The 24,453-nt window shown below is 35.9% G+C and overlaps 1 protein-coding gene across 1 annotated transcript in view; it reads left to right on the top strand.

Annotated features, from left to right (window-relative positions):
- LOC150075973 (uncharacterized) overlaps positions 1-24,453 on the top strand; it is a 369,694-nt gene that overhangs the window by 285,898 nt on the left and 59,343 nt on the right. The window contains exons 21-23 of the mRNA XM_090387222.1: positions 3,518-3,625; positions 13,071-13,197; positions 19,692-19,736. Of these exons, the coding sequence (XP_090243348.1) occupies positions 3,518-3,625; positions 13,071-13,197; positions 19,692-19,736 (280 nt within the window). The remainder of the gene's footprint in view (positions 1-3,517; positions 3,626-13,070; positions 13,198-19,691; positions 19,737-24,453) is intronic.

The raw sequence follows: 24,453 nt of genomic DNA, 5'->3' as shown, positions 1-24,453 counted from the left end.
GGGGGGGGGGGCTGATGCTATATAAGCTTGCTTTCTTACATCACGTGCCCTTGCTAATGATCATCATGAAAAATTCCAACAATATCTGCCTTTGATGCCTTGATCAGCACTTCAAATTGATCAAATTTATTTACTATACTTCTAGCATTGGTGTACATGCTCTTAGTTACTCTAACACATCCCATGTATTTACTTGTTCCGTGATTACTCACAGCAGCTCTTGGAATCTCCAGCAACGTGCTCTCTAGGCTGCTGCTCATTACAATAGAAGCAGTTCAAGAATCTCGCCTATGATTCTAGACAGATCTGCAAACATTTCACATTTTGCACATTTTTTTAGACTATGATGTGTTGGACAATCACTTCCTTCAGTTCTACTGCGAGCTACAGTACTGCCGCTACTTTCTTCTCATTGCTTTGCTGCTCTAGTCTGGGTCATGATTCTGTTTAATTATAATTTAATTAACAATGAAATTTAATAAGATTAATAAATTTTAATCATTAATTGATAATACTATACTAATCTAACAGATTTCTAATACAGTTCTACATATTTTGCTATTTAGTTTTATGTTAAATCTTACACTATGAAGTTCGGGATTTACATTATTCTATTCTATATTGTATAACAATGGTGGCAAGTTATGAACGGTAAGATCTATGGACACTATGTATTAACTTTCAAAATCGCTATCTAAATTCAAATAAACCATCAAACTTGACTAGGACTATAAAACTACTTATTGAAAATAATTTATTATAATAACAACTAAGTCAATAAAATGACTAACTGTATATAAAACATAGCATTCGCCGGAGCTGCAAAAATCTTGGACAACACAGTAATAACCTCGTACCCGGATCCTAAGTTTGAAACAATTGATCATAAAGATCGTTGATCAATTGGAAGAAAATTAATCCTAAAATGAGCCATATAAAAACTCCAACGGACAATAAAATTAGAACTTGTCATGTCTACATATATATAGAATCTCGCCTCTGCCTGCAGCTACTATTAACTTTTAGTCTGTGAATCCCCCCCCCCCATCCCGCTGGAAGTCAGCATTTGCGAACTATTTCTGTGGAGAAACCAAGTAGCAAAAGTCCTCCGGAGTGGATAATCTGCAGGCTCCAATAATTGGACGCGTTGCAGATGGTATGAACTCATTTGGTTTGTTGACAGTATCCTCCATACAGTGGATTGGGAAATACCCAATTGTTGGGCTGTCGCTCAAGTACTTGTACTCGGATTGCTTTCTGCAAGATGTAGGACATTCTCCTCATTGTCTGGCATCCTCGTCGTTCGCTCTCAATTCATGGTACCTCTTGTGAAACAACCAGTCTCACGTAACCTTCTGTGGACACATGCGAAAATCGTATGATGAGGAGCATGCCTGTGCGGGAAACGTTCCTGGTACATGCGCAGAGCGGCGTGCCCATTAAAGTCCGCAGCTCCATATGCGAGGTGCATGTTGGCCAGTTCAACGTTTGAATACTCATCCATCCTACTGCCTCGGGAACCGGTTCGCAAATGCTGACTTCCAGCGGGATCGCTGTTCATGCGATCTCCCGTTCAACGTCCTCTACCACATGGCGAAGGCATGTCGGACCCTGCAATGCTATGTGATTCCGATTTGTCTTTGTGCCCCCTACACCTCCTGTAAGTTTGTCGCACTGGTAGTGAATCACCCTGTATAAACAAAAATACATGCACATAACATAATTTTTTTGAAACTTTCAACATTATATGGTTTCGTAACTTAAATGCTACTGATTAATAGTGTGTGTGTGTGTGTTATTCATTTATTTTATATACATATTACATAAGCAGGAATATGTGCACATGTGTAACTTTTGAAATTTCATGTGGTATACAGTTTCATGAACTTAAATGGAAGTGACTGTGTGTGTGTGTGTGTGTGTGTGTGTGTGTGTGTGTGTGTGTGTGTGTGTGTGTGTGTGTGTGTGTGTGTGTGTTACATATATCTAGCATATAAACAAAAATGTGTGCATATGTATGCTTGAAATTCCATGCACTTAAAATGTTTTACAAACTGAAAAATTGAACGGACTGATGCTTTTATGTTTATAAGTTTGTTTTTCAGCAGAATTAATAAAATTCTGTTTAATTGAACACGACATGAAAAACAACATTTTTTAATTTTAAATTTTTATTAAAAAATAAAGATTTCAGAAATACTAATTAATGCAATCCATTAATAAAAGGTCAAACCTTGGTTCACACGAAGAGAATTTAAAAAAAAAAAAAAAAAAAAAAACTATTTTTAATAAATAGAAAATTAAGTTGAACTCCTGATAGCTGTAGCGCAACCCCTTTTCTTAAGATCAGTGCACGACCATTGCACATAAATACTTACCTCACTGATTCCACTTAGTTTAGTGCAGTCCAAAAGAAAGAGGATAAAATTCAAGTAAAGCCACCTATAATATGCAGTGCCTTAACACATTTGCTGCCTTTATGCATATGTTCATAAAACAGGACTAGCAGTAATGAGCCACAAGGGATATTAGCAGAGGAGGCAAATTTCTGCACATCTAATCTACAACAGTCTTTCCTCAGTTTGAATCTTTGTCTACTCAAGTTCTTAATCTGAGAAAGAGAAAGAATCCCATCAGCATTGAGCTTGCTCAACCCTGTTCAAGGCCTTATACACCTCATTCAGATCACCTTGCATGTGCCTAGTCTCCAGGCTCTGCAGTTTGCAGAACTTAAGCCTATCTTGGTAAGAGCATCCCTTTGTTCCCATAATCAGTCTTGTTGCCCTTCTTTTTAATCATTCTAGCAACTCTACATCCTTCCTAAAATGAGGCCTCCGGATTTGTACACAGTACTCAAGGTGTGGCCTGACCATTGCCTCGTACAATGGGATAATCACCTCCCTGTCCTTGCTAGCAATATTCCTATATATCATCGACAAGACTCCATGACCTGCTGTGGCAGCCCATCTGCACTGCTCAGCGAACTTCATATCTGACTGCACAATTATCCCCAGGTCTTCTTCACTCGCCAGTTCCCTGAGTGTAGTATCACACAGTTGGTACATTTTTCTTGGGTTACTGCTACCCATATATTGTACTTGACGTGAATAATGCTAAAATCATGATTAAACTTCCAAATGAATAAAAATTGTGAGTTATGGAAGCTTTAGCCATTAATGTATACAAGTTTGGAAATTCTGAGATTCTAAATGCATACCTCCCCGTTATCATTTTTTAGCCAATTTTTTTTGTCATTTCTTAATTTTTGATTTGATCTGATAACCCTTTACGAATCATGCACAGCTTATCAGGTAATGTCTTACTTTATTTTTAATTTTCAGTTTCTTTTACTCCCTTTCTTCTGAACTGCTTTAAACTAAGCAGAAAAATGGAGATAAGTTATTTAAAAAAAATAAATAAAACTCTTAAATCTCTTTTAGATATTTCACCAATTTGTAACGAGGAGCTATGTTATAATTCACTCAATGTTTATTATTTTATTTTTATATTTTCTTAGGGTGAAAGCGGGCCACCTGGACCTCCAGGTTCTATTCCTCAATTTCATTATCGTGATGATGGTAGTTTTCTTCCAGTACCAGGTCCTCCTGGACCACCAGGACCTAGGGTAATAATTGTCAATTATTAATTAAATTTAATTAATTAACTTAATCAACAGGGAAATGAAGGTTGCTAATTGTGCTTGATTGACTTTATGTAGGAAAAGTAAGAGGGTGCTTAATAAAATAAAAATGGGGCATAATTTCAAAGATTTTATAACTAGCAAGATATTAGTTTTTAGTTGTATGACATGATTCTTTGCAGTAACACTGTTTCACAACTAAAAAAAAATTATTCTGATTATACAAAACAGTACTTTATCCAAAGAAATAATTTTCTTTGGATAAAATACTGTTACAGAAAAAATGAAATGCCTAAAATATTTTTTAGGCATTTCATTATTTCTGCATTATCAGTTTCATTGTATGATAAAACTAGTTTTTGTCTTAGAATATTTTAGAATCTTTTATGGAGTGATCCCAGCACATTACTAGTACATTCACACAGGAGTGTTTTTAGGTTTCAAAAATGCATGAATTTATTTCGAGTGATTACAATGCCGTGACCAGGATTCAAACCTGGGTTATTGTGGCCACAGTGCAATGTCCTAACCACTAGACAATCACAGCTATGAAGAAAGGACACCCAAAATGCATGAATAAAGAAAGGGAACATAATACAAATTACAAGTGCTTTAAAAGAAAGAAAGAGAGAAATTCGAAGCTCAACAAAATCTCTCAGTAAAGAATTTTACAACAAACATTTAAAAATATCCAGTATTTCTTTAAAGAGCAGAAGTGAGAAGAAACATTATTGTGAACATTTCAAAATTTTCCAAAAGATGCTGGATATATAAAAGATAGAAAATAATTTAAAAAATTTTAAAAATTATGGAATTATTCAATAAAAGGTTGAAAATAAAAAATTTATCTGTAATGTGTGAATGATACATACTCTGTAGTTAATGAAAAGAATGCTGACATTGTTAATGTAAATATTGATGCAAGCATATGGTGAATAAATTTTGTAACTGACAATTGTAAAGCTCTAGTAAATACAAGCTAAATCCATTTTTGCACCCTGTGGAGGGAAGAAGTAGCAAGGTTAATACTAGCTAAGAGATTGCTGATTTATGAATTGAAAATAATTTAGTAATGTAAATCTCAGCTGCTTCCTCTTCTTGGCTACTGTTCTCATTGTAGCCCAACTTGTTAAAAACAAATGGTTTAGTCAGACTCCACTAAATATTCACTGAGAATCAACGTTAGAAAATTCTTTTCAGAGCACTCGCCCAGGCACTTTTCTCTTAGGGATGCAAAAAAAAAAAAGTTTTAAGGAGCCAAATATGAACTGTTTGCCTCAGGCACTTAATTTGGTAGGTACAGCTGTAACTATGAGGATTACTATCTACCCATGATTTTCACAATGGTCTTCCATACAACAATCTTGAGGAAAGACAACTGTAGAATAGATGTGCTGAAATTTGCCTTTAGCCAATGTGTGGTTGAATGTAGAAGTTGACAGCTTAAATAAATTCAAGGCAGAACTAGACAAATATTTGGAGCGAATGGATGAGTGAAATTGGAAGTTTTTTTTTTTTTTTTTTTTTTTGGCTGATGCTGTATAAGCTTGCTTTCTTGCATCATATGCCTCTATTAATGCTAATACTTCCGGGGACTGATTTGGGAGGTTATGTCGACTACAATTTTAATACAGTATTGGTCCTATTTTATGCTGTTACAGAGCCATGGCAAATAAATCCATAACCAATTGCAGCAAATCCATACTTATATGTAGTTTTACAGATAGTAAGGTTGGCAGTTACTTCTTTGTTTTTTTCATTGTTTCTGATCTGTGGAAAGTGTGAAACATGATGACACTGTGTTGTAATAAAGTCAAATAAAGTTTTTTTTTGGAAAGAATTAATCAATAGTTTGCACCTGCTGAATATATTCATGTCCACTTTATTTATGGATTTTGTAATAATGGTAACAGTGTGTGCATACGAGGTTGAGCAATATTAAAAACAAAACCATAGTTGAGGAATGTTAAAGATGTTTTTGAATAACTGAATTATGGACAGTCAGTAATTAATGATGTAAGCCAGAAATTAAAAGAAATTGGAGACAATTTTTCCACATAACCAGTAACATACTATGATAACCCATTGTTGAAGAAGAGCACATACCAGGCCAATGTCAATGTAACCAAACTACCAGTATTCAAAGGGTATTTATTTAAATTACAGAATGTGCATACCAGTATGGCAAATAATACTTCGAAAATGTTTGTGTCCTTGTTGTTTGAAACATGTGCAAGCTCTTCACTATATAATTGTGATATTTGTGTTCAGTTTGATCAATGGATAGTCATACATCTTAACTGCATACTGTTTAGTAAGGAAGCACAATTTTCAGGAAGGAATTAACAGTAGCTAAAATTCTTATTTGTGGTCAGGCACAAATCTATACAGTACTGTTATAAGAAACTTTTAATATAGATTCTCAGTGAATGTTTAGTGCAGTCTGATTAGACCACTTATTTTAAACAATGTTTAGCTCTAAAACTATTTCTTGACTAAATGTCTAAGAGTATGAAAAGGTTCATTATGCATGGGTAATACACTTCCATCATTTCTACTACCGAGGTAGTATGCATGCATTGTTTAATTATATCTTATATTGTTAATACTTCCACAATGAGTTGCTGAGCTATTGCACTGGTTTAGCATTAGCATTAGTTGAGGTATATGAAGCAAGAAAGCAAGCTCATATAGCATCAGCCAAAAAAAACAAAAAAAAAAAAAAAACCTTCTCATTTCACGCATCCGGTCACTCCAAATCTTTGTCCAGTTCACTCTTAAATTTATTTAAGCTATCAACTTCCACAACAAAAGGTGGAAGTCTGTTCTAGCAATCAACTACCCTCTGGCTAAAGGCAAACGTCTGCACATCTATTCTACAACTGTCTTTCGGCGCCTCCATAGCCAGGTGGATAGGAGCGACAGTGCATAGCACACACTTCTTGATTAGACCGGGGTTTGAGCCTGTGACCACCAAATATGGAGGATGCGGAAAGGTCAGGGAATGACCACCACATATCCCCAGAGCAATATGGCCTTAGTTGCTAATGCTCCTAAAAACCAAACAACAACAACTGTCTTTCCTCAATTTGAATCTATTCCCCTTCTGGTTCTTAATCTGAGCAAGCAAAAGTATATCCCTTCAGCATTGAGCCTGCTCAAACCATTCAAGGACTTATACATCTCAGTCAGATCAACTTGCAGAACTTAAGCCTTTCTTCATAAGTGCACCCCTTTGTTCCTATCACCAATCCTGTTGCCCTTCTCTGTACTCATTCTAGCATCTCTACATTCTACCTAAGAGGCCTCCAGACCTGTACGCAGTACTCAAGGCTTGGCCTGACCATTGCCTTATATAGAGGGACAGTCACCTCCTTTTCCCTGCTAGCAAAATATCATTGACTGTCTGAATATGATTGACAACACCCCATGACCTGCCCTGGCAGCCTGTCTGCATTGCTCAGAAAACTTCATATCTGACTGCGCAATTACTCCCAGGTCGTTTTCATTTTCTACCACCTTAAGTTTAGTACCACAGAGTTGGTATGTTTCTCTGGGGTTACTTGAAAGTTACTCTCTCTGAAAGTACCCATATGGAGTACTTTTTATTTGTCAATGTTAAACTTCAGTTGCCACTTCTCAGCCCATCTGCCCAAATTTTCTAGATCCTGTTGCAGTAACACACTGCCATTACTGTCATTAACAACCCTGCCAACCTTTGTATCATCTGTAAACTTCGACACTAAGCCTGATATACCTTCATCAATATCGTTGATAAATATACAAAACAACAGTAGACCCAACACCGAACCCTGTGGGACTCCACTAATAACATTAGTCCACGAAGAGCAGCACCCATTGATTACCACCCTCTGTCTTCTCCCACTTAACCATCCTTTTATCCATTGTAGCAACTTACCCTTAATACCATTCTGCTCCAATTTGTGCAACAGTGTCAAAAGCTTTCCTGAAATCCAAGTATGATATCAAAATTATTTTTTGCATCCAGTTCCTTTGTAACCACATCATAATATCCAATCAAATTTATCAAATTTGTTAGAGAAGACTTTCCCTTAACAAACCCATTCTGCGTCTGAATTATTGCTGCAGTCTTGCCTAGATGATCCTGCAATGCATCTTTAACCAGTGACCTTGAAGAAGATTAGCAAATCCTGCCACTCAAGGAAAGAGTATGGTAGGACAGGATACCATTGCAAGAATAAAACTCAAACTGAGCAGGAATTTCTTTGTCGATAAACATCCTTTTTGCTTCTTAACTTGCCATGTGATGGTAAAGGTTCCTGGAATTTCTGAGAACCCCACTTTTTCTCTCTCTCTTGCAAATACTGGGTCATTTAAGTGAGGATGATTCCTGCCGTGCAAGGTTTCCAAAATAATGTTAATAATTTTCTCTGAATTATTTTCAACGGCAGTGTTGGGCAGTAAGACTCACGTATATCTAAATCCGTGGTGTAAAGAGCAGTGTGATAGTATGAACCAGAACTGTAATACTCTATGTTGATATCAATATTTGTAAAATAATAAGAGAAGTTTACCTCAGTATAATACGTAGAACACTTCTGTTGTTGTTGTTGTTTTGGTTTTTAGGAGCATTAGCAACTAAGGCCATATTGCTCCGGGATATGCGGTGGTCATTCCGTGACCTTTCCGCATCTTCCGTTATTTGGTGGTGACGGGCTTGAACCCCAGTCTAATCAAGAAGCGTGTGCTACGCACTGCTGCTCCTTCCCACCTGGCTTCGGAGGCGCCACACTTCCGTATGATATTCTCCAGCAATTAAAACGAAAAAATCGCAAATCTTACATTATAGTAAAAAATAAAAAATAATTAAAATTCAATTGAACATAATTAAAAAACAATTGAACACAACTGAAAATCAAATGAACTCAATTAAAAATTAAATTAATTAAAAAAAATTTAAGGAAAAATTGCAAAAACGATTTTCCTTCCCGAAGCTGCCAACGCTTTTTGAACATATGTTGTGATCACAGGAACGAAAATTACCGAATAGGGGTGAGCATGAAACTTAAATAGCGATTACTTGTCTTCGCACATGCTTGTAAAAGCCCATGAATCAGAGATCAGAAATGGCCGGGGAACATTAACAGAATTCTCATGAAGCACGAACTGAGGCCGCATGTTGATTTACGCGAAAATTCAGAGGAAAATGCATAGAACTTTGGTACGAAAAGTTGCAACCCCCCCCCCCAGAAATGTATACCAGGTCATTTATTTGTGTTGCGAATGAGGAAAGGACTGAGAAATTGTTCAGTATAGTGTGTAGTTTCTGTATTGGCCTGGCCACAATTTTAAATTCGGTATCTTTAAAGAAGCTGTTTACACTGTTCACAACATATGGGAGAGAAATAAAGTATTTTTTAATATTACGATTGTTGGTTTATGTAGTATTTTTTCCCCTATCCCTAGCTTGTACCCTAATTCGGTTTATTGCAGCAAGGGTATAACCCCTGTTTAAGAATTTGCTGTTTAATATTTGTATTCCTGAGCCCAAAGCAGATTCTGTTTTTGAATATTTATAGGCATTTAGATTAAAAATAATCAATCTCTTGTAGGAGAATGGGTAATAGCTGTTATAATACAGAAGCATACCGGTGTTCGTAGGTTTTTGATAGATGTTAAATTGGATTTTATTCGAGTCACGAGTAAGCATGAAATTTAGAAAATGCAATGACTTTGTATCCGTACCCTCCCTTTCCAATGTAAATTTGAGTCTAGAGTAAATATTATTAAACAAATGTAAAATGTCTTGGATAGTACTACTATCAGTAATAACTGGAACATTGTCTAAATACCTCCCATAGTATGTGATACAGGGTAGAAAAGACCCAATCTTTGAGAAATAATCTCCGATATTAAGCTCCTCAAGCCCAATCTCATCAACAAACCAAAAATTTGTTTGTATGCTTTGTCTAAAAAGGTGATATGGTTGGCCCCAACTAAGAGTTCAATTAATCGGTATAGAGTTATTATTTAACATATATTCCAAATAATATCTAATGTGTATTCAAAGTTTACATTTGTATATAACGAGGTAACATCTAGTGAGAATAAATTATCATTATCGCCAAGTTTACAGTCCTTAAGGTTATCAAATAGTGTATCATAGTTTAAGAACTACGATACACTATTTCACTATTCTGTATCCCAAAGGTTAGTGAATGGAACAAAGGGGTGCTCTTATGAAGAAAGGCTTAAGTTTTGCAAATTACAGTGTCTGGAGACTAGGCACCAGCGAGGTGATCTGATAGAGGTGTAGTAGTGGTAGTAGTGGTGGCATGTGATGCAAGAAAGCAAATGTATGAGCTTATGCAGCATCAGCCCAAAAAAAAAAAATCGCACCATTCCCTCTAAATGCCTGTCCAGTTCCCCCTTAAATTTATTCAACCTATCAACTTCCACAACGACAGATGGAAGTTTGTTCCAGCAATTTTTTTGATTTAAATTGACCCTGGCAAAATTGGTAATTAAATTATAATTTAATCCAAAGGATTAAATTATAATTTACCACCTCGAAAACTATCTAAAAAACAGTGCATAACTGTTATTGAATTTGGACTTTGTAATGTTCCACAAAAAGATTTATTTATTCAACAAGTTAACCAAGTGGTGAATAATATAAAAGAAACAAGACTTCCTAAATTGAATAAACATGACAGTTCAGCTTTACGTGAACTTTTGGAAAATAAAGACATTATTATACAGAGGGCAGATAAAGGAGATACAGTTGTAATACTCAATAAACATGATTATATTAATAAGTTAGATTCAGTTGTTTCAGATTCCTCCACTTATCTTGAAATAGACCCGGCACTATTTACCAATTTGGTCAATCAATACAATAAAACATTAACTCCGTATCGAAAAAATGACAACGTTACTATGGCTCAGTTAAAGGAATTGAAGGCCTGAATATGCAATATTCCTGCACTTTTCGGTCAGATAAAATTACACAAGACTGGATTTTCTATTCGGCATATTGTTTCCTACAGAAACTCGGCATTTTCAACCTTGGTCACACACACATGTATATAGCATTATAAAACCCTTTAGACAGGCGATATAATTTGGGTTTAAGAACTGCGATACACTATTTAATAACCTTAAGGACTGTAGACTTGGCGATAATGATAATTTATTCTCACTAGATGTTAGCTCGTTATATATGAATGTAAAAGTTGAATACACATTAGATATTATTTGGGATATGTTAAATAATAACTCTATACTGATTAATTATATGAAGCTTCCTATTAAAGAAATTTTTCACTTAATTAAACTCTTAGTTGGAGCCAACTATATCACCTTTCGAGACAAAGTATACAGACAAATATTTGGTTTGCCGATGGGATTGAGCTTGAGCGTATACATTTGATACCTTTTCTACCCCATATCATATACTGTTGGTGATATTTCGACGATGTTCTAGTTATTACTAATAGTAGTACTATCCAAGACATTTTGCATTCGTTTAATAATATTTACTCTAGACTCAAATTTACATTGGAAAGGGAGGGTATGGATACAAAGTCATTAAATTTTCTAAATTTCACGCTTACTCGGGACTCGAATAAAATCCAATTTAACATCTATCGAAAACCTACGAACACCGGTATGCTTCTGTATTATAACAGCTATTACCCATTCTCCTACAAGAGATCGATTATCTTTAATCTAAATGCCTATAAATATTCAACAACGGAATCTGCTTTGGGCTCAGGAATAGAAATATTAAACAGGGGTTATACCCTTGCTACAATAAACTGAATTAGGGTACAAGCTAGGGATAGGGAAAAAAATACTACATAAACCAACAATCGTAATATTAAAAAATACTTTATTTCTGTCCCATATGTTGAACAGTGGCACAAACAGCTTAACAAATTCTTTAAAGATACTGAATTTAAAATTGTGGCCAGGTCAAAACAGAAACTGCACACTATACTGAAAAATCACTGTCCTTTCCTTATTCGCAACACAAATAAATGACCTGGTATACAACATTTCTTGGGGGGATTGCAACTTGTAGTACCAAGGTTCTATGCATTTTCATCTGAATTTTCATGTAAATCAACACGCGGCCTCAGTTTGTGCTTCTTGTTCAGCAGCATCAGAATTAGCCTTTCATGCCATTAATGAAAAACATACTTTTTTATTTAACGAGGCCAAAATACTTAAGTGTCCAACGTAATTATACCAGACTCTTAATTTCAGAAACTGTCAAAATTAAATTACATGAGAATTCTGTTAATGTTTGCAGGCCTTTTCTAATCTCCGGTTCATGGGATTTTATGCGCATGCGCGAAGACAAATAATCCCTATTTAAGTTTCATGCTCACCCCTTATTGGTAATTTTCGTTCCTGTGATCACAACATACGGTCAAAAAGCATTATCAGCTCAGGAAGGAAAATTCGTTTTTGCAATTTTTTCGTTTCTTTTAATTTTTAATTGTCTTAGATTGATTTTTAATTGTGTTCAATTGAGTTTTAATTATTTTTTATTTTTTACTATAATGTAAGATTTGTGATTTTGTTTGTTTTAATTGCTGGAGAGTATCATACGGAAGTGTTCTATGTATTATATAGAGGTAAACTTCTCTTATTATTTTACAGAAGAATGGCATGATAACCAGGTAGCGGTGTACTTAGTACTGTGCATCGGTTGAAGGTTTGGAAGACAGAAGATATTTGTTGAGATTAGATTTGAATAGATTAGATTCAAATTTCTGTAGAGTGTAATTTTCAGAAAATACATGTGAAGGTTATTGTTATTTGGTTTTTTAGGAGCATTAGCAACTAAGGCCATATTGCTCCGGGGATATGTGGTGGTCATTCCCTGACCTTTCCGCATCTACCATATTTGGTGGTGACGGGCTCGAACCCCGGTCTAATCAAGAAGTGTGTGCTACACACTGCTGCTCCTTCCCACCTGGTTACGGAGGCGCCTCCATGTGAAGGTAGTTGTTCCAAAAAGTAGAAGTTGAAGGGATAAATGAGGAAGAAGAAAAGTTAGTTCTGTGAGTCTGAAGTTGGACAGTAAATGGATGTGACTAGTTGTGGGCTTGTTTTGGATTACGGATGATGCTGCTGTTGCTGCAAAACATAGACAATTATTGATCTGAACAAGTCCATTAATTTGTATTCTGTTTGAATGACATGATGTAAGTACTCATACTGATTAAAAGAAATACAAGACAAATTGTACAAAATGCGACAAAGTTTATTAAATGCACTAATATTTTAAAGACATTTATAAACCTTTAAAAATAAGCAAATATTTAATGTTATTGTGTTTTTATACTGTCCCTTGCAAAAAGAACTTTTTTTTATTGATCATTCATTTTTAATATTATGTTTCATTATTTGAAAATATTTCTATACTAAATTTTAGGGCCCGCCAGGAGAAGTTGTAGAGGGCTTACCAGGACATCCTGGTCCACCTGGAGTTGGTTTACCTGGTCCCCCCGGACCCCCTGGACCTCCTGGACCTTCTTGGTTGGAAAGCAATTCTCTTGGAGGTAATAGAGGTATGAGTTTATCTTTACAAAAAAATGTGTTGTGTCATGTCATGTCAGTTGGTCCTGTAACATAAATAAATGTCACAGTAAGTATATAATTTCTGTCTACAGTGAAAAACCTTGTTAAATATTCTTTCATCATTTTGAAATGGTGAAAGAATATTTAACTCTGTTTAGCTCTATCTGGTAATATGTACTAAATACAAATCCACATAAGATTGTTGATTTGCCAGTTATGTGGCAACAAAAATCCTATTTAAAATTCCATATTTGTTTAGTTTTATATTTTAAAACTATATAAAATATGACTATGATATAAGATACATGATGTCTTCAAAGTCAGGTGAAACCATAATCTTCTCCATAGGTCATTAGAATGTAATTCTTGGAAGTCATTATGTGACTTGAAACAAATTCAAGAATAGTAATACATTGTGTTGTTTGCCTTCATCTTTGTATATCTTCATGTTTCTGTTTATGTCATATCATTCAGTCAATAATATGTCAACAATCAATATGTTTTTTAAAACTTTCTCAGGATGTAGGAAAGTGGACTTGAAACTTAAGCTAGTACTCAGTTTCCAGTTACATCCCCTCATCTTATTACTGAAAGTAAAGCTAATCTTTACTAATGTAATTGATAGTGTTGTTACCATTGAATTAATCATCCTGTTCCCCAGGAATAATTGGGTTTTCAATTATTATTAGTTGGTAAAAAAACATTTTTTCCAGCAGTTTAAAAACTTTGTTAGAAATATGAATAATTAGCCAAAGCTAAGCTGTTAAAGTGCAAAATGTTAAAAGTAAAAAATAAAATGAAGTTATAGATCAAAATCCGTTGAAACAGACAAATTAGTACAGATTTCATCTATAATTATTGCTATTTATTTAAAAAAGTGTTACTGTTTTGACAGCTGTTTGCAATACTTCCATCTCAACAGAATGTGTAGACATTGGTGCCAGTTAGAAAAAAAAAAAAGCTCGTATAGTAAAGCAGCTTTATGAGAAATATGCAGTTCTCAAAATTCTGATTACCTGAAGGTTGGGAGGGTGGTAAACAACTAGAACTAGGAGAGGGATCAGTTACTTTAGTTCCAGATATCAAGTAAGGAGTCCAGGCCACTGACTTAAGTTATAGAAAAGAGGAACTGGAAAGGGAAAATCAGGTCTGATGATTGTCTTGGATCATTGCTGGCTCTTGGCACCCCTGGTGATTAGTATTAGTATTAGTAACGGCCGCATGGTGCAAGAAAGCCTATGGCTTATGCTGCACCAGCCAAAAAAAAAAATAAATAAATAACTAAATAATAATCCTATGCGCTTCCCTTACCCGAAAGTACTATCCAGATGACCTTTGAATTTCCCCAAACTGTCGGCCTCTACCACCCATGAAGGCAACTTATTCCAGTAATTTATTAACTCTCTGGCTAAAACAAAACTTCCTGCAGTCCAATCTAAACATTTCCCCCCCCGTAATGATGTTAAGTAAATGCAGGGTACCTAATCAATTTCTAGTCCAGGGTTGTGGAACCTTTTTCCTTGGAAGTGCCAATCTATGGAGTTCCCATCAGGTAGAAAGTTAAATGGTTTATATATATACATATATATACATAAGTAGATTAGAGTATGAGTGGAGAAATGCTGACCACATCAGATGTAGTAACAGTGGAAAATATTAAATAGGTACTTGTAAAATAAAATAAAAATAATACAAACAGTACTTAATGCTATAGGTCTGATGATTTTAATTTCTACATCAAGCCAAAACCAAAGGAAATACAGCAAGAAGTAAGGCCTCTGTTTCTGATATGAAATATGCATAGCAAGAGGTAAAAAAAAGTGAGCTGCTGTATATTTCATAACCGACCCAACAGCTGTCAGCTCACTTTTTTTACCTCTTGCTACGTATATTTCATATCAGAAACAGAAGCCTTACTTCTTGCTGTATTTCCTTTGGTTTTTGCTACTGATCCTTGATAAAGAAGTTAAAATCATTGGATGTATAGCATTAAGTACTATTTGTATTATTTTTATTTTACAGTACCTATTTAATTTTTTCCATTGTTACTACATCTGACATGGTCAGAATTTCTCCACTCATACTCTAATCTACTTATCTGCATTCCATTATCATCGTTGGGTATTTCTGCTATTACTAGCAGTGCCCCTTGTCCATAAACCATCCTAATATTTTAATATATCATTCTTTTTAAGCTGTTACTATTCACTACAACCACTTGTTATTAATACATTATATATATATATTCGATAGTATTAACCAGAGCTGTGATGATCAATACATTCTATGTTGATTTCAATATTTGTAAAAGAATAAGAGAAGTTTACCTCAATATGATACGTAGAACACTTCCATATGATACTCTCCAGAGATTAAAACGCATATAACATTACAGTAAAAATTAAATTGAAAACATTTAAAAAAAAAGACAATTGAACACAATTGAAAATCAATTGAACGCAGCTAAAATTTTAGTAAAAAATTAATTAAACGAGTTTAAAGAAAATAACAAGTATGTTTGATGAAAAATCATTTTGCAATATTTTCGTTAAACTCTTTTAATTAATATTTTACTTAATTTTTAATTGCGTTCAGTTAATTTTTAATTGTGTTCAATTGCTTTTTTTTATTATTATTATTATTATTATTTTCAATATATTTTTTTACTGTAATGATATATTTGTTTTAATTTCTGGAGAGTATCATACGGAAGTGTTCTACATATCATATTGAGGTAAACGTCTCTTATTCTTTTACAATTATATTGTAATGCATTTAAAAAATTAACAAAAAAAATTAATTTATTTATAATTAATATTTTAAAAAATGATAAAGTAAAAACAACTTAATTTTCTTTTAAATATTGCAATTATTCACATTTACCAAAATTTTTCAAAAAAAGGAAGAGGCAAAAAGTTCAGTGAGTTTTTTGTGACTCTTTTTTCTAAAATAAGAACTTGATGTTTGGTTCCAGCATTGTCTTTATCTTCAATTTATCTTTCAGATGAATATTTGTCATCTGTGATTGCAGACACATCTTAATTATAGTCATATGTAAAAATGTTGATTCACAACAATAGGTTGTGCTGAAGCAAGAGTAAGTAAGTGCAGTCATGGATATTCAAAAGCATTCTTCCATATTCTGTTGCGGTTCTTCTTGCTGTCAGATAGAGACTTCAGAATGTTGTATTCTGATCCTCACTGTGTGCTCAAAAAAACCTTTTTGTTAAGAGAAAAACTGTTTGATGTGGACCATGTTTGGACCATATTGCTTCAATGATAAAATAGTGCTTGAACTACAAACGTGCAATGTCACAGCTATGCAGTATAACACCTTGTTGTGCATTAGAGTCAATCCCAGTGTTTTCAGGAATGAAATGAAATGTTGGAAAATTAAAGTCTTTATTCAAAATTGACTTTCACACCACATCGATTAGCACAGGGGAGCCCGTCCCCCCCCCGCAAGAATATTTCTTTGGTAGGTGATGTCCTGAAATAATACTACAGGACTGCAGGGATATTTCAGTGCAGTCATCATCATCATCAGCCATTTTCAGTCCACTGCAGGATGAAGGCCTCTCCAGCAAATTTCCAGTTCCTTCTGTTTTGTGCAGTGGCATTGTGCTGGAGGGTCTGATCTTTTCCTCTTCTCACTGACCAGGCGTCTTGAAGAGAATCACTCTACACTTTCGTTGCCACCTAAGTGACGTAACAGGGCTTACTATCGAGAAGGTGTGCATGAGTGGATTTTAGGGAGGCAGGCCGACCAGACTTTCCTAAATCTTCTGTAATAGAAAGATATTGGATCCATCAGTCTTCAAATAGGCCTCGGGGGTTGGGAATATTCATATTCATAATAACTGCACAATCCTACACCAACCGTTATTAAAAAGAAATAAATAGTTAAAAATAAATAAATAAAAATTGTGTTAAAATAATAATGATGTAAATAAATGAAATAAATAGAATGATATATTCCACTGGATAAAGCTGATAAAAAGGTAAAGGGTTTTCCAATAATAACGCTCGATGTTTGGCAACAGCGCATGACGAAGTCGACAGTCACACAGGTGGTATCTTTGGTAGCCGTATTCAGTTAGTCTCTGCATTTTATTATGGAGCGTTACACGACTGAGAAACGAGTCGAAATTGTAAAAAATTATTATCAAAACCAATGTTCTATTCGTCAAACGTTTCGTGCACTCCGTGCAGTTTATGGTGTCGACGAACGTCCTTCAGAATCCACAATTCGCCGTTTAATAAACAAATTCGAAGCAACTGGGTCTGTGGCAAATCTGAAAGTGCCTGTACGTCAGCGAAACGCAAGATCCGTTGAAAATATTGCTGCAGTCCGGGAAAGTGTGTGTGAGAATCCGCAACAGTCCATTCCGCGTCGGGCTCAAGAACTTGGCCTGTCTTTGACGACAACTTGGCGAATCCTGCATAAGGACTTAGGGCTTCACCCTTATAAAGTGCAATTAACCCAACAACTAAAGCTCAACGATCATGCGCAGCGGCGTGCATTCGCTGATTGGGCGCTAGAGCAGTTGGAGGTCGATCCTGATTTTGGGCGAAAAATAATGTTTAGTGACGAGGCTCATTTCTGGTTAAGTGGCTTTGTTAACAAGCAAAATTGCCAAATTTGGAGCAACAAAAACCCACGGGAGATTCATGAGGTCCCACTACATTCCGAAAAAGTTACGGTATGGTGTACACTTTGGTCCGGCGGAATAATCGGTCCGTATTTTTTCGAAAACGAAGAAGAAGTGGCACTTACGGTAAACGGTGAGCGATACAGGGCTATGATAAGAGATTTTTTTTTGGCCTGCAGTGGATGGAATCGATCTAACAAACATTTGGTTTCAGCAAGACGGTGCTACGTGCCATACGGCACGTGATACAGTAATACTATTGCATGAGAAATTTGAAGGTTCCGTTATATCGCGAAATGGTGACGTTAATTGGCCGCCCAGATCCTGCGACCTAACGCCACTGGATTTTTTTCTCTGGGGCTTTCTAAAATCCAAAGTCTATGCTAACAAACCACGGACGGTTGCCACCTTAAAGGCCAACATTAGGCGCGTTATTGCTGAAATTGAGCCACTTTTATGCGATAACGTCATCACCAATTGGGTATCCAGGATTAACCAAACCAGACAAAGCCGCGGCGGACATTTATCTGATATAATTTTTAAAACATAATGTTAACACATATACTTCATAATAAAAATAAAAATAGATCACTATCACTCTCACTCTCACAATTTGTTTTATTGCGTTACAAAAATCGAGCGTTACTATTGGAAAGCCCTGTACAATAAAATATGAAATTTTAAACTGGAATGAATAAATTACAATAAAACAATATAGATAAAACACAGGATAATAAAAGCGCTAAAACACCGCAGCTTTCAGAGGCATCCGCCTCCTTTTTCAACAGTGAGGTTTATCGTACAGCACATCCTTAAATATCAGCAGGCTTACGGTTCTCAGCACGTGTTTCTACAGGAGTATGGGCAGTATTGGACCATCAGTGTTTTAGACTGAGTGTCTGATAGCACACAGAATGCTTGTTCCCCTCGAAGCCCCTCAAGCACAGTAGATGAAATCAAATCAAAATTTACACACTTTACCTGCTCTTGCTGAAGGTTGAGCTCTGCGTGCTCAGCACAATGGCTTTGGTTTATGTTCAGCTTAGAGGCAAATACTGCTATTCACAGTTCTGCCTAAGTTTCTAATATCTTTTTAAATTGTATATCATCTCCAGGACAGATATTTCAAAGCATGCTGGGTTGTCATCAGCTAAAGGGTGGTCTCTTTTAGCAAACATGTGCCAAATTATGAATAATTTATTTTATTTAAGTGAACAACCAAATGGGTTATGGAAGTAACACTTCCATTTACATATTCTATGCAGTACAATCATATAGTACTATACTGTATAGGGCAATGTGGCTGAATTCTAGGAAGCTAATGGTAAATGTAACAGTTGTTATGTTTTAAAATGGAAGTTTTGTTTTCACGTACCAGTTGGCTGTTCATTTAGACAAAATATCACTTAGTTGATGAGTAATAATAATAATCTTCAACTACTAATCTTCAAAATAGATGTCCTGATAATATCTTAATTTTTTTTAATTGTATGCTGATTCACCTATTTTGGTGATGCTACACAGTTTATAAAGATATTATCAACTTAAGCTGAACCATGGATAATGGAACATAAGCTCAAGCCTTAGCACCAAATGTTCGGTGCTCATTCTTTAGCAAAAACAAAAAATAATTCTGCAGCCACATAAACACATAAGTGGCATTTTGATTTTGACATGACATGGAATTTTAAATTAAGATTTTTTTTTTGTTTTACTCTGGGCTGTTTGATCTGAAAATTTTTTAATTTGTGAGCTTTGTTTCGGTTCCCACTAATAATATAATTTTTGTTGTATAAATATCTGGTTTTATATTTTTTTACAAGCTTTCCGTGGCTTAAAAGGAATACGAGCATTAATGAGGGCAAAAGGTAAGCATCCAGCTTTTAAAGACAAATTATACACAGATATTTTACTATGTGCTGGCATTCTCTCTCACTCACAATGTGTTCATTTTATTTTGTAATTCTAGATTAGCAAAGTTCTGTGAACTGAATAATTTTAATTGTTAACAATTTGAAATGAGACCATAAAGTATTACAGATTATAAAGTGTTAAAGTGTTTCTTAAGGCAAGAATAATTTATTAAATGTCTGGTGAAGATTTAATAGTATCAAACTGATATTTAGTGCAGTGTTTCTCATTCTGATTTAGGTTATCTTTTGACCAAGCCAAAATCTTGACATTTTGTATTCCCCGCCCCCTTTCTCCTTACTAGTAATAGCAAGCTTGATTTCATTCCTCCTTTGACACTAGCTGGTTGAAAATGACATATATGAAACAAGAAATTAGTCAAATAGTAAGGACAGTGCAAAGCAGTAAAACAATAGTAACAGTTAAGGATTCAAATATTGGTTCAATGATATCAGGGAAGTCCACATAAGGAGTGGCTGAACAATCACTTTGTTTTTATTAGTTATCATAACTAATTGAATGCTTCCATGCAATAATTAGTTTTTCTTAGCAATGATAGGAGAAACTTTTTCTAGAACTTTTCACATAGCCAGAACAGTATTATTAGTAAAGAATTAGGGTTTTGTTTCAACACAGGCATTGAAATAATTAAATAAGAAATGCCTTTCCATACTATATTTTGTGTCTTGCTGTTTTGGAGATGTTCTGTTCTCTTCAGTGAGAGTGACAAGCTCAGGACTTATGTTCACTTTAGAAATGACCTTGTTATCCCCAAGTTAACCTAAAATTGCTAACAGAAATCTGTATTGTTATTTTTTCTCCTTATGGAATTTTTTCCACTAATTGATGGATACTGGTATCAGATGCATGGCTTGGTTGGTTGTATCCAGTTACTATTATTATTATTACTGTTGGCACAAAGGTGATATTCAGGGGAGGTCAACATGTACAACATGTTGACCTCTCCTGACTATCCTATAGATGTTCAGGATCATGATTTTCTGGAATTCCATGAAAGTGTTCTCTGGAAGGCATATTGCTGCTAGGTTCTTATGGAGACTCTTTGGCACCATACCAGTGGTTGACACTGTGACTGGGATGGTCGTTACTTGTTCCATATGCCACATTTCTTTGACTTCCTGTGTTAGGTCTGTGTACTTCTTGATCTTTTCCCCATAAGTTTTTTGGAGGTTGCCGGTGTTGAGTACTGCTTTGTCGATCAGGTAGGTAGCCATTTCCTTCTTGTCAATGAGAGTTATGTCTGGTTTGTTCTGCAGGATCATCTTGTCTGTTATTATGGCACCGTCCCAGTATAGTTTGTGAGTAGGGGGTTCTAGCACAGCAGGGGATTTGTACTTCTAAGACAGTACTTTCTTTGCTCCTCGATGGGGCACCTGTATGTGGTGAGGGGACCTCCCAGTGATGTTGCTGGTCTTCTAGATTAGCATCACTGGAATCCAACATCCACAGCCTAGGTTCCAGGCTATCATCATAGGAATCTAGCATGTTTTCCATGGAAACTGGGAAAGGGAGATCCTGGTGATTGAGGCACCCAACTTCGACACATCACTTTGACCCCTGCTTTGACAAGATGGGTGATCCTGGAAGGCTTAGCGAAGAACAATCGGGTAGTGGTTTGTCTGCATGGATCAAATATGTCAATACCATGCCCCTACCCTTGTGGTCCGAGAGACGGGATTCGGGCTGGCACTGTGTGGGTATAGTGTCTGGGTAGCCCTGGTGTCCCACTCCTGAGCGCAGTTGCTTGCTGGGTAGTAGACATCCCACTTGTGCTCCGTGGTGGGTAAGAAGCCTGGACACTGAACAAAAACAAAAAACCCTATAAATCCTAATAAATTTATTTCTTCTGTGGGGCCCCAACCCGGTCCCTATCTGAAAACCAAACCTTAGAACCAGACAGTGTCAATGTACCAAAGAGAACTCGAACTGAAACATCATCAGGCCCCACTCCAAGATTCCTGATAATACATTCATAAACTGAGAAACCCATTTGGAAAATATCACCCTTTATACAGAATAGTTTAAAGGGGTTAGCAGGTTCCCCAAAATCAGTTAAGAGGTTTTGTTTTGAAGACCTCTTAATTGAAAAAAACCCAAAATGGCAGATACTCAGAGCAGCTATGGTGACCAACATCAATCAGAGGAATGCCAATTACTGTGACACCTCGCAGAACATTATACTCATCGAGAGATGTGGATCTCAGAGTGGAAATTACTTAGAGGTTACTGAGGAGGAAATCTGCTCTGAACTAAAGCCACAGGGAGTGCTAGTAGTTAAAATAATTCCATGCATAAGGATATTAAGTTAGTACCAACTAGAAATCTCATTCTTACATTTAACTCTCCAACATCTCCTAATTCTATAAATGCCGGGTACATGAACTGCTATGTAAGGCCATACATCCCAAATCCACTGTGATGTTTTAAGTGCCAAAAATATGGGTATTTGCAGATGGCCTGCCATGGAACACCTGACTATGCTTGCTACAGTACAAAAGACCATGAAAGTACTGCATGTACAGCCATTAAGTCCACTTGTGCCAACTGAGAACATGCCAGCAGTGGAAAGAGGAAAAAGAGATACAAAGGCTCAAGGCAGAGCTGAACATATCCTATCAGGAGGCAAGAAAGCAGTCAAGCCAGTAAATATCAAAAAAGTCTACATATGCAGAGAAAGTTGCAGGGGAAACATCCATTGTGATGCAAACTGACATGGCTGTCCTACCAAAAGAGTCATTCACTCCTATTGCATGCTAGTTATTGAGCACTCAAAAACACACCCAAAAAATACAGTGAGCTGCCACTCCATTAGTACCTCCTAGTGCTCCACCACTACCAAAACAAGTGGGAAAGAAAAGCCAAAAAAAAAAAAAAAAAACTGCAAGAGCCACTGCCAACTAAGGATAAAATGGATGTAGAAATAAAGGCGGTTCAGGAAGAAGAAGAAGAAGAAATTGATACAGGCCAAGCCCATTCTTTCCAGAGAGGTATCTAGGACTGAGAAAACAAAGCCTTCGGCCCTTTTAAATCCACCAGATGGACCCAACAAAGTAATATGTCAGACAAGACCTCCTTAAAAATGGCCACTTTCATACTGTCTTTACTGTCGTTAACAACCCTGCCAACCTTTGTATCATCTGCAAACTTGGACATTAATCCTGATATACCTTCATCAATATCTCAATTTCGTTGATGAATACACAAAACAACAATGGGCCCAGCACCGAACCCTTGGGAACTCCACTAATACCATTAGTTTATGAAGAGTAGTGTCCATTGATTACCACTCTCTGTCGTCTCCCACTCAACCATCCCTTTATCCATTGTAGCAACTTACCATACCTCTCCAATTTGTACAGCAGTCTTCCATGTGCAACAATATCAAAAGTTATCCTGAAATCCAAGTATATGATATCAAAATTATTTGCGACATTCAGTTTCTTTGTGACCACATCATCAAATTTGTCAGACAAGACCTCCCTTTAACAAACACATGCTGTGTCTCAACTATTACTGCAGTCTTGTCTAGATTATCCTGCAATGCTTCTTTAACCAGTGACTCCTTTATTTTCTCCAGAACATAAGTTAAACTAACAGGTCTATAGTTACTTGTGTCACCTTTTGAACCTTGTCAAAAGTTACGTGTGTCACCTTGTGTCAACTTTGTGAATTGGGGATACATTTGCACACGTCCAGACCATGGGGACCTCCCCTGGTCTGGACAGCTCTCATAATTATGGCTAAGGGTTTGCTTACTTCCTTTGCTGCCTCCTTTAATATAACAGGATAGATTACATCCACCCCAGGTGCCTTCCTTATGTTTAACTTCAACAATTTCTCCTCCACTTTGCTCTCAGTTATCACAAAATCACTTAGCTTCCTTTTAGAGTTTGATAAACTTCTGTCATTCCACTCCATGTGAGAATGTAGATGCAAAATACTCATTCAGTTTATCAGTTACCTGTGCATTATCATCATTCTTCTCTTTCTTGGTGATTCCCTTCTATTTCAACTCTCTCTCTCACTGTCTCAGGGTAACTCGGGAATTTTTTTGGCTGGTGCAGTATAAGCCTCAAGCTTCCTTGCACCATATAGCTAATAATAATAATAATAATAATAATAATAATAATAATAATAATTAGCATTAGCATTAGTAGAGGCATATGATGCAAGAAAGCAAGCTTATTCAGCATCAGCCAAAAAAAAAAAAAAACCACTACTCCCATTTCACCCCTCCGTTCGTTCGAAATACCTGTCCAGCTGAGCCTTAAATTTATTTAGGCTATCAACTTCAACAACAAGCGATGGGAGTCTATTCCACAAACCAACTGCCCGCTGGCTAAAGGCAAATTTCCGCACATCTATCCGACATCCGTCCTTCCTCAACTTAATTGAATCCACTTAATTGAATTGAGTCCACTTAATTGAATCATCTGCGTTAAGTGGACCAACCTGATTCATCCCTTTCCTTATCGAGTTTATATTAGCATTAGTAAAGACACATGATACAAGAAAACAAGCTTATATAGCATATAAATTCCTTAGGGATACAAGGTTATCCACTTGTTGGGCAAGATTTTGTAGTTCCAGCAAATGCTACGTTTTTAATTATATTTTGCCATTTTATTGACTTAATTGTTATATTAAATTATT

Source organism: Mastigoproctus giganteus, chromosome 13 (genome assembly GCF_048544385.1).
Source record: "Mastigoproctus giganteus isolate SK-2022 chromosome 13, ASM4854438v1, whole genome shotgun sequence".
Lineage (NCBI taxonomy): Eukaryota > Metazoa > Arthropoda > Arachnida > Uropygi > Thelyphonidae > Mastigoproctus > Mastigoproctus giganteus.
The sequence above is the reverse complement of the archived record's forward strand: the minus strand, read 5'-3'. Positions and strand labels throughout refer to the sequence as shown.